The sequence below is a fragment of the Diadema antillarum genome, unplaced genomic scaffold, assembly GCF_040938485.1.
Source record: "Diadema antillarum isolate AM-2024a unplaced genomic scaffold, OU_Dant_1.0 seq00000744_RagTag, whole genome shotgun sequence".
NCBI lineage: Eukaryota > Metazoa > Echinodermata > Echinoidea > Diadematoida > Diadematidae > Diadema > Diadema antillarum.
In genome coordinates this window covers 586,665-598,770 of record NW_027271641.1, presented here as the reverse complement: position 1 = coordinate 598,770, position 12,106 = coordinate 586,665, and the positions used below count along the sequence as shown (strand labels likewise).

At 40.7% G+C, this 12,106-nt stretch overlaps 1 protein-coding gene across 1 annotated transcript in view; it reads left to right on the top strand.

The window, feature by feature from the left end:
• The window catches only part of LOC139738472 (uncharacterized), a 161,618-nt gene extending 150,536 nt beyond the window's left edge, over positions 1-11,082 (top strand). Inside the window, exons 30-33 of the mRNA XM_071649099.1 lie at positions 3,537-3,718; positions 5,047-6,190; positions 7,446-7,517; positions 10,835-11,082. Coding sequence (XP_071505200.1) covers positions 3,537-3,718; positions 5,047-6,190; positions 7,446-7,517; positions 10,835-11,007 — 1,571 coding nt within the window. The 3' untranslated portion in view covers positions 11,008-11,082. The remainder of the gene's footprint in view (positions 1-3,536; positions 3,719-5,046; positions 6,191-7,445; positions 7,518-10,834) is intronic.
• The last annotated feature ends 1,024 nt before the right edge of the window (positions 11,083-12,106 follow it).

Genomic DNA, 12,106 nt, shown 5'->3' with positions numbered 1-12,106 from the left:
ATGTTCTCATAGACATTGCACAAGTACCTGAGACTCTTTTCAAGGAGAACGAAACTCAAATATATTATGTGAATTAAGGGAATGCAGCCATATTCATAGAAGACGTCAGTGAAGCTTTTAGGAAAATTGGACAATCCATTCAGAAGTTGTAATTTTTAGAAATTTCGGTGTGGCCGATGAGAAGACTACAGTAACAATAATTCATGACATCAGGTCAGAACAACGATATACAGAAAATCTCAAGAGAATTCCGTAAAATTCAATTTTTCCACCGTAATGCAGGTAGAGCACTTGGTTTGCCTCTTATGGCTTCGTATCTCAATAACAATTCAAAGGAATATGAGTATTGTTCTTGTCATAATTTCAAACTTCTCTTTATGTATTCTGTATGTCATTGTTGCGCGGTGACGTAATGAACTGTCATAGTCTTCAAATCCAGCAATGGCTGCACTGAAACTTTAGAAATTAGTAAGTTTTGAATAGATTGTCCAATTTTCCTCAAACTTTCACTGATGTGTTCTTCTAATATTGCTGCATTCCCTCAGTCCATGAAATATATATTTGGATTTCATTTCACTTTAATAAGTAGAAGAATTAGCACCACAGACATGCATAAAGCTAATCCCACGTTCTTTATCAACAATGTCTGGAGTTTTCAGGAGCATGGAGCATTCAAATATTTTACCAATATACTGACATGGGAACATTCAGATGTACTGCCCCAGTGGCGGATCCAGAGGGGGGCGCAACCGGTGCATGCCCACCTTTATTTTTCGTAAAAAACAAAAGAAATAAAAAGAAAAACAATGAAATGAAACCCGGAAGTGGCACCAGAAATATTAGTCACGCCCCCCTTTACAGAATTCCTGGATCCGCCCCTGTGCCCTGTAATATGACAGTTGTATGAGAGCATTCAGACTGCATGCCCTGTAACTCCTCAATGATGCGAGAGCATTCAGATTTCCAGCCCTGTATACATGGCAACTTTACGAGTACATTCAGGCAATCGTACAATCGTATCATAATCATGTTACATTGGAACTCTGACTCATAATTGAAACAAATCACACTCATGCTCAAGTACCTGAACTTCAAGAAAGTTCCTGCACACTGTGTTGACACAGGGACTCACACATCCTAGTCAGTCTTGAAGTAGCAGTCAATGTGAACGCAGCTAGGACAGTAAATGTCCCCCGCCCACTTTCTGGACACCAGTATGAGTCCATTCAGACATGTAAACATGTCATGTGAATGTACAATAAACTTTCGAATGATGCTGAAACATCCATGCTTAAAAAACATGACTCTAATTCATTGGACATGTCTCAAATTGTATATGAGCATTCAGATACACAAAATTTGTGCATATTCAATCTACTGTATGCGTGTATCCATTCATCCATACAAATTGTATCGGCAGAATCCGGATCTATTTGTATCTTTTAAATTTCAGTTGTGACCAGTTGGTTGTATCACATGCACAAATTACACATTGTAGAAGACCTACCCCCCCCCCCCCCCCCCCCCGACAAAAAGAAAAAGAAAGAAAATAACCCAAGAACAAAAAGCAAAAAACAAACAAACAAACAAACAAAAGTATAATCCTGCCATTTTTCACTGTTCTGCAGATTCAGCATTTTGATTTGTTATGTCTGCATGTTTACATGTCAAGTTTACATCTGTATTTTGTGTTGTCATGAGGTAGCTTTCACACGAGAACTCATTCCTTTGCACCCTAAGAAACAAAGTCATGTATTTTTGTTGTTAAGTTGGTGCAGTGACAGGCAAACGCTTTAAAACGATTACTGCATATGCTGTACGTTTAGCAAATGGTTTTGTTCTGTTTTCTTCTTACTAATTTTTTGGCAAAGATAAATAGCATGCCAAAGTATTACATTCTGGAGCAAATTGCACCGTCTAATCTTCCTCAAGGTGGAAAAGAGCTAACCTTGCTTCTTGGAAAAGGATGATGCGTCCTTCTTGTTCCCTTATGAGATTCTCAAATTAGTGCACATACGGCGTTGTCCAAATTCGCAAAATGCACTGCTCACAAGATGCTGTCCTTGAAAAATATATGTTTTCATAGTCCCATGACATTTGCCCCTGCGACAATTGCTCCCATGAAATTTCTGCTCACTAAGCCAATCATAAAATTTTACCAACAAACATAACCCAAACCCTAATCCCAATCGTCATATCAAACCAAACCTAAATCCAAATCACAACCCTAACTGTAACCCTAAGTCCTTGGAGAAAGTAAGTCCGGAGCAGTTGTCGCAGGAGCAAACATGTCACCATGGCTAATACAGTTTTCAGTTTTCAGGAGACCTGAACTTTCATTTTGTTGCTCCTTATCTTGAAGTGCAAATTAGCTTTGTGTCCTTGCACTTAGTAAGACATTCACAATGTTGAATTATTTTAGTGCAGCACAACGCAAACTTGTTTCTTTAATGTGTTTTTTTTTTTTTTGGGGGGGGGGGGGACTGGGTATCTGCCATCTTGGGTTTCAAGTGCAAAAATACTCTTAAATTTCAAAGATGATTATAAAAAAAAAAGGTTATCCCCGCTCAAACAGTCTAGAAAAAATTGTTGTGGTTTTTTTCGGATATAAATTTTACAACTTGATAAAGTTTACTTTCGTTCAAATGTTTTTAATATTTACATCTGTCTGATGTAGCTCAAATTTTATTGATTGGGGTATTATAATTTTCTTGCTCTACAAAACTGGTTCGCAAGTCAGTAATAGCACTGCTTCAGAATTTTCGCTTAAGAATGCAGAAATTAATTAAACACCATAGTGTATTAGAAGAATTTATATGCAAAAACCAATGTAGGTCATTTTCATATTATTTCATTTAAGCTCTTCATTATTTTGTACTTTATGAAATGGAGTAACATTTTTCCTGTAGGCATGTACATGTATATGAATATATTCGTCAATAAAAAAAAGGAAAATTCAAGCAGTGTACTGTAATCATGACATGCACATATTTCTTGTAATTCCCACTTAGCACATACACTTCTCATCGCCATATATTGCCATCAATGAATGCATATTAGTTTTTTCTATGTACTGATACCCATAAAGTAGTCATTTTCCCAGGTTTGGGGTTTTGTATTGTTTTGTTTTATTTTTATGTGCCTTTAAAGTCACCAGCACATCTGTGTCTCATTTCATAAAAGGTGTTATGAAAGCAATTCTTGCTAGAATGGCAACTTCTTGTGGCAACAGCCAATCAGGAAGCAGGATTCCTGTCATGTGACCATTGCAGCAAGAGTTGCTATCATAGCAAAAATTTCCTGACATATAATGCAGGTGGATGCATCCAAAAAGGGGGAAAAAGGGAATCGCCATATATCCATTGCTCTTGACGCTAGAATGCTAGAAACCATGCAGGCCATGAGACGCAAACGAACACACATTCTGCAGTAAATGTTTTCATTGTCAAATGCAATGCTTTGCCATCTCCTTTCTGCCTGGCCCCCTTCCCCCACCAACCCCCCTTCCCCCCACCCCCTTTCCCTTCAATGAACAGAAGGGCGTAAGGAGGAGGTGGTGCTCCCCCCAGCAGAGAACATCGGGGAGAAGAAGGAGAAAGAGGTGGAGCCGTCGACGCCCCCAGTGGCCAAACCAAAGCAGGCCATGATCCCACCCCGCGCCGTTACGGGCGTGAACCCATTCGGCGCAAACGTTATGGCAGAGATGAAGAAAAAGAGGGTAAGAGAGAGAGAATATATGTGGCATGTGTCATGTGAGAATTCTCCCTGTCGCATATAGCTGTAAAAACGGTGGGGCTATTTAATTTCCACAACAATGTATTAACAACATTGTGCCGGTGCATTGCGAAGGCTCTATTTGATCATACACAAAAAACATGGAACGCTATCTCTCTTATCTCCTCCAAACTACAATAGTTTTGTAGGTTTTCTAAGCAATTGATATGTGTCGGGAAAAGAAATATCAGGTCATAACACATATACAAGCTCTGAAAATACATACCATTTCTATTGTGAACTGAAAATGTTTTAGTCATGATAAATAGGGAAAAAGTGAAGATGTGATTACCACATACATGTACAATGTGCTGTGCCCATGCCTGCTGCACAGTAACTCGGCATCATCAGAAGTGCACAAGTGAACACCAAAAGTGTGACCCCACTTGACCCCCACATGTTGCCTGCTACATGTAGATCACCTCCTTCATTTGCATGTCGCATATTCGAGTGTACGGACCCTACCGTTAGTGACAAAATGTTTACTTTTATACACTGTATATGATTGGGAATTGGGAGAATTGTTTTTGGCAGTGCAATGCATGCCACCACCAAGTTAGGTGGGAAGAGAAAACTCGCTTCATGTTGGTCTTGTGTTTGGCCCTCTGTGTGATGAATGCTCTCTCAGAGCGGAGACACCGGCTTCACGACCCAACTGTCGTACCGAGACGTATCGGGACAATTTTTGAGAGAAAAATAGGCAACTTCAAAATTTGATTCCAAATCATTTGGCGTTTCATACTAACTGTTTTCAAGTGCCAGAAAGCTTTCAAATGGTTACATGTTTTGTAATATCAAAGTTTGTTTCAATGTTCTGCTGATCTGTGTACTCGTACTAATCACTAGTTTCATTCCAAATGGCTGTTACTTTATAGTTTGGCTGTGTTGTAAAAGCCTCAATCTCCAGCCCCAACACACACTCATGCATATGCGATATAGCCAGGATATCAAAGTAACTTTTAACTGACTTAAAGCTTTAGAGAAACAAGTTGTAAATGCCCACATGTTTAAAATACCCACATGTTTGGCCTGAGAATCATTGTTCCTAAACTTTGAAATAATTTTCCATTTATATTTCTCCTGACATCATCCATTCCTTTTGATGCGTGTTCTAGATTTGATCAATGATCATTCGTCAAAAATTCTAAAATAAGAAGCATTAATGCTTTGTTAGAGGGTTTTCTAAGCTGTAATGACTACTTACGATGTGCATGTTGTTAGAGGAGTGAGATCCGTGTTGTGAGAGTACTGATTTCATTTTTTACCTTGCAGGAGATGAGAGAAAGTGGAACTGAATCCAAGCCATCTATCGCACCTGCCGCAAAACCCCTGGGCAAGAAGACTAGCCCAAGCTCATCACCACCAACGGCAGAGAGGGCCGCCAACAAACCGGCCCTGGTCCTTCCAAAGTCTCCAGGCCCGAGCCCTTCCTCTTCCCTGAAATCTCCATTACAATCCCCGTCTCCGAGCCCCAAGCCCACCTCGCCGACACCATCTCTGACGCCAACCTCGCCCAGGCAGACCGCGGCGTTGTCGCCCCCAACGGCGGCACCCAGGCCGGTGCCGTCTCCGCGGAGATCCATCAACGCCGAAGCCGAGCAGACCCAGAAGACTCCCGCGGCGGTTGCGCCAGCACCGGTAGCGGAGGTTAAAGAAGAAGAAGCGCCCGCAGAAGACAAGCAGCAGACCTCTGCCGCCGCGCCGGACGACAAACACGAGCAAGGCGAGGACATCGCAGCCACGCCCGAGGAACCACCAACAAATGGAGACGAAAGTAAACCTGTAGAGGACAAAGAGGATAAGCCGGAGGAAACCGTCGAAGACACCAAGGAGGAGGCCAGCACCGACAGAGCCGAGGAGGTGCAGCAGGAGAAAGAGGAGGAAGCGGCGAAGGAGGAGGAGGCAGTGAAGGAGGAGGAGAAGGAGGATGTTAAAGAAGTGAAAGTGAAGGAAGAGGAGGTTGCTTCTGAGGACTCCAAGAAGGATGAAACAACGGAAGACATTGAGCCGGCAGCAACCGGTGATAGTGAGGATGTCACCCCGGCAGAAGTGAATGATGGGAAACAGGAGGGCGGGGCCAGCGAACAAAAGAAGGTCGAGTCCACCAGCGATGCAGCTGTGACCCCGGCGACGGAGGAGAGTGCAAAGGATGACTCCAGCTCGCAGGAGAAAGTGAAGCGTGCAAGCTCGGCGTCCGACAGCCAGTCCCCGCTCGTCATCAACAACAACTCGCAGAAGAGTCAGCCGGACGCCAAAGAGGTCACCGAGGCCAAGGAGGCCCCGCCACCAAAGACTGCTGTCCAGTCAAAACACATAGCGCCCAAGCCAGCTCTGGACCTGACCCCCAAACCCAAGCCCAGTGTCAGTCCCAGACACTCGCTCATAGCCAAGAAACCACCTGTTGCTTCCAAACCAGGTAGATACCACTGCATTCATGTCATGGGGAGCTTGGGCTTTCTTTGGGGAACATTTGCCTTCTCCGAATGTCATTTCATTGCTTGCATGTTTACAATGTGGGTTACATTCTACATGTGGGTCACTTCTCTGAAGTCAAATCACTTAGTAACGTTTCTGCCACGCTAGGTCCTTTTGATTTCTCACAGGATAAGGTTCTCCAAAGAAATAGAAAGACACACATTGCAATTCCCACACATGTTTACAGACTGTATGTACATTATGGCAACAGGCTTTTAAAACGGAGAATTTGCCCCAAAAGTAAATCATTTTGATATTTAATGAGAGCAAAGAATTTGTGCCTATAAGCAATAGCAAACAAAGAGCCCATGCCTAGCTATGCGTTATTATCCACAATCCACATTGTATTAAGAATTTCTTGATTGTTTTCCTTCAATACTACTGCAAAATGGCTCTTTCCTTATTACCGAATCTATTGTAATCAATCTAACTTGTTGGGTACATTCTCCCGCCGTGAATATGTCTGGGGTTTTTTTTTCTAGATATAAGAAAAAGAAACCATCTAGGTATAGTTACAGAAAGTCCATTTTCTGCTCTGAAAGCCTTTCCGACATAGAAAAAAAAAAATAGTCACGTATAGAGAAGTGCACTTTTCGAGCATTACTTTTCTCTGAAACGAACCTGAAATGGTCCGTAAATAGTTGTTGCACCGTCACCAAAAACTTTTAGGCACCTTTTTCAGAGAAGCTCGGGGTAGGTGGTGGGCTGGCACTCTCACTAGAAGTCCATGGTTGCAATATGCATTGTAGTGAGTCTTTGTGTTTTTGGTTTTGTTTTGTTTTTAAGAAGAAGAATCAGCTGTACACCTCTTTCTTTTCCATTGTTGCAATTATCCAACAGGTAAGGAATCAAAAAGTTGCATTGAGCATTGTAATCTAACATAGTTAGATTTATCTTGATGCTCTTCAAAAGAAAATTTGCAAGCTCTTTTCAAGCAGCACTTTCCAGTTTAGGAGGTGAAATTTTGGTGAGTTCAAATACATCGGGGCAAGATTTCTTGATTGTTATTTATTTATTTATCTATTGATTATTTTTGTTGTTTATTTTCTCTCTTTTTGGGGGGATGCCGCTATTTTTGGAGCATGAAATGTTATGCTACACTCCATGCCCATGTTGTGAAAAATGTGTTTCCATAATAATGTCACTGTTCTCTGCACCCCTTACCTCCATCATCCCCTTGTCACATCGTTTAGCAGGAGAGGGAGTGAGTCCGCAGGATTTGAGGAAGTCGCTAAAGCCGTTAAAACCCCCACCCGCCAAGAAACCAGGTGAGCTTCTAGCGGTCGCCATGCTCGGCTCAAGCCGCCTTCCACAACAGGGCGCTTCTGCCAGAACGGTAGATGTTCGCTTTATCTGTGTAGTTCATCGTGGATTGCTATTGAATGTTGGTTGGAGAATTTATCATTATTATTACTATTGTTGTTGTCATTGTTGTTGCTGTTGTTGCTGTTATTGTTGTTGTTACTGTTATCATCTTCACTGTATGCTGATTGACAAATTGCCCTACATCGACGTATGCTGTTGTCATTTTTGCTGTAGATGATGTGGATGAAATGACAGAATGAATTTACAGATGGGCATCCTTTTTTTTATTTCAGAAATTTTGCTTGTAGCCCAAGAATTAGGAAATCAACCACTGGCAAATGTTTTGCTTCCTGTCAAATACAAATGCTATATGATGCAGTTTTTAGTACCCTGGGGTACCAAATAGAAATCTGCCAAGTTGTTACATTGTTTGTCCCCGCCGAACGAGTTCGAGCAGGGTGACCTTTGACATTGACCTTTGACCTATATTGTACATTTTGCTTCAAAATGCTACTCCTTCGCCATTTCTGACCCGATTTCGATTCCGTTTGCTTTGTGTGATGGCACTAGGTGAGGGCTTCAAAACTTCTACACAGAATTTTGACCTTTGACTTCTTGACCTTTGACCTTGATTTTTTATGCCTCCGCCACGAAGTGGTGCCGGAGGCATTATTACCTATATTGTACATTAGCTACAAAATGCTACTCCTTCGCCATTTCTAACCTGATTTCGATTCCGTTTGCTTTATGTGATGGCACTAGGTGAGGGCTTCAAAACTTCTACACAGAATTTTGACCTTTGACTTCTTTGACCTTTGACCTTGATTTTTTACCTATATTGTACATTTTGCTACAAAATGCTACTCCTTTGCCATTTCTAACCCGATTTCGATTCCGTTTGCTTTATGTGATGGCACTAGGTGAGGGCTTCAAAACTTCTACACAGAATTTTGACCTTTGACTTCTTTGACCTTTGACCTTGATTTTTGACCTATATTGTACATTGGCTACAAAATGCTACTCCTTCGCCATTTCTAACCCGATTTCGATTCTGTTTGCTTTATGTGATGGCACTAGGTGAGGGCTTCAAAACTTCTACACAGAATTTTGACCTTTGACTTCTTGACCTCTGACCTTTATTTTTGACCTATATTGTACATTGGCTACAAAATGCTACTCCTTCACCATTTCTAACCCGATTTCGATTCTGTTTGCTTTATGTGATGGCACTAGGTGAGGGCTTCAAAACTTCTACACAGAATTTTGACCTTTGACTTCTTTGACCTTTGACCTTGATTTTTTACCTATATTGTACATTTTGCTACTAAATGCTACTTCCGGCGGGGACATATATTACGCACCGCGTAATTTCTACTTTTCCTTGTTTCTTGTAGTTCTGTACCCTGCGTAACCAAAAAATAGGTGTAAGTAATTTCTAGTGCTTAGCAGAGGAAAATATTGTTGCAACAATGAGCTCAGCAGTGCAGTGGCATCATAACGTCACGCACACTACACCAGTGATTTCAATGTTTGCACACTGACAACTGCACCACACTATACATAATGAGTCAACAGAAGAATTAAAATTGAGTAATCATAGGACAAGTTTAAGGATTAGATGATTTCATTCTGAATTACTGTTCAAAATTTTAATAACATGTTTTTTAAAAAGTTGTAAGATAGTTATCATTATTGTCATTATTGTGTGTTACGGTCAAAAGCTTCATTACAGGGCATAGAGATCATAATCCCCTAGTGCTATTAAAATTTTGACCTCCATGCATATGATGGCTGTGTGTAAATATACTTCTTGCCAATACAAGATGGCGACATACAACATGGTACCCTGGGGTATCGCTTGGTGCATCATATACAGTACCTCAAGATAGGAAATGACTAACTTTTTTCTTGAAAAGAGTTAAAGAGGACATCCGGTCCAAATATAAGTTAGTCTGATAAAAAAAGAGAAAAATTTCACAAGTTCAACAGTAAAAATTTGACTGAAATCGGATGAAAAATAAGGAAGTTTGATAATTTCTCCAAATCAGTTCTTGTACAGTGGGTATGAATATGCAAATGAGTGAGGTAACCATGTCATACCCTCACAATTTTTCATCGATCGTGTACAAAAAAAAAAATGACAAAAATTAAACGTTTCTGTCATTGAAGTTTATTCTGGATTGAATAACTTCAGAATAGTGATCAGTTAGATATACGAGGATTTGAGCCTCAGGCATAATTGCCTTTGAATGAAAAACTGGAAATTTCAAAATTTTATGTACAAACTATTATGTGGTGAGTTGTGAGGGACTGACATGCTTACTTTGCCATTTGCATATTCATATTGACTGTTTAAGAACTGTTTCCAAAAAAAACCGAAACTTCAAAATGTCATAACTTCCTTATTTTTCATCCAATTTCGATCAAATTTATACCGTTGAACTCATAACATTTTACTCTTTCTTATCAGACTAACTTATATTTGGATTGGATTTCCCCTTTAAGTAGCCCCAAGTAATTTTACCTGAGGTTACTTTGGATTCAGCAGGGTTACAGGGCAGATGCGCTGCCCCTGCGCCTTCCCCTGCATCTTTCCTCTGTGCGGCACATTTTGTGTGTGTAATACTGGCCACTTTTATAGATGGATTTTATTCAAATTTTGTGTCTAGATGTACAGCTGTATCATTTAAAAATCTAGCCACTGATTACTGTTAGTAATTGCGCCCTCATTTGTTTTGTCTTTACACATGAAAGTCTGACTTTTGAAGGTCTCTTGGTCTGCGGTGCACTCTGCTGGGCAAATTTCTTGATAGATTTCCTTCAAGTTTTGTACATACATGTAGATGTATCATTACTGAATCTTAACCTGTTCCAGTTTTGGTTTCTTTGGTAGGCAGGTCCGTCATGGTAAATTCTTTACCCCTATAGGTTAACGACTCAAGGAATACACTTCCGTTTTGTGGCGACTGGTATTTCTAGTTACTTGCAATTGTACATATACAATGTACATGTATGTGAATGGCTCTGCGCTAACGGGAACATAAACAACATGTGATTGAGTGAATCAAACGTGCAAATGCGGTGCACAGATAAGTTTTACAAATATTCATGCAGATTTCTGTGAGATTGTTTGTTCTGCAGAAATCCATTCTTTCCCTTACTCATCTCAAGCGAAGCAAAGCCTCTTCAGTCTTGCATTGTACATTAATACACATGTGTATCTCCTTCCCTTGTTTTTCTCTCTCTCTCTCTCTCATACCCCCCCCCCCCTTCCCCCTAGCCCCAGGAGAGAAACCCATGATTCCTGCAAAGCGACCGAGCGACATCAGGAAAGCCAACAAGGCAGCCATCAACGGGGAGGCCGGCAAGGAGTCGCCCGCTCCGGACCCGGCGGCGGAGAAGACCGAGGAAGACACCACGTCCACCAGTAAAGGTCAAGGGGTATTCGTTTGACCCCTTTGATCTTCAGTGACCGCCATGGTACACCAGCATCAATCATTCCCATGGCAATAAACTCTAGTGTACTTTTTTTTTTTCATGTGACTTGCGACCAAAAATATCAGACTATTACATACACTATGTAGATTGGTTTAAGACATGGGTCACTAACTTTGAATTCCCTTTCAGTCTGTTTATGGAGACGCTCCAATAGACAAATAAAAGCGTTTGTTTGTCTGTTTTGTGGCCAGAGTTGTATTGTTCTTACTTTGTATAAATGGTGTACAAAGAGCATTTTGTGACATTTTTTTTTTTTTTTTTACTCTTTCATAAAATGAGTGGCTATTAGAAATGCACATTCCTCATAGAATGATGTACAACTCGTAGGCCTAGGCTTTAGAGAGAAGTTACACAGCAGTTTCACATTGGAGAGGCACCAAGATTAGTTACTTCAATGTGGAATTGAAAGGCACATTCAGAAAACCAAGATATTTATGAAGCTGGATCGAATTTTGATAGTGGTCTACAAAGTTATGACTATGGTTGATATGGGCCAATACATGTTCAAAGTAAGGATACTAGCATTGGTAATGATATTGGTAATATTTATGTATAGAGGGCTTTTCCACTGGATACAAAGCATTTTGAGATTCCAGGGTCAGCATTCCTGGAGTCAAACTTTGCACAGACTACCCTGGAAGTGACAATGTAAGTTCAATAAGTACATGGAGTTTCAGGAGCAGATACGTCTTGGTATTTTCAATGCCTGGTAATAATGTATGTGTGTATATTTGTCAGATTGTGTTGTTGTTGTTGTGTCTTCACCAGGACAATTTGTAGGGTCCACAGTGTCTCAACAACTCTGAACTGAATGAAATTTCTGTGTGCGGTTTAGCCATTTAAAGGAACTGTGATAGTGTTTTATAGTAGAAGGAAAAGTTGTCATCTTTATGTTTGCCAAGATACAGTATTGATTCATGTATCTACGCAGGAAGGCAGTACAGAAATTAGTCGTCAGTTCTTAAGAGATCTATGCCTGCACGCTGGGTCATCCCATTCTATTTCGTACAATGTACTTACAGATTTATTTTCTATGTACCTGGTACCTGGTACA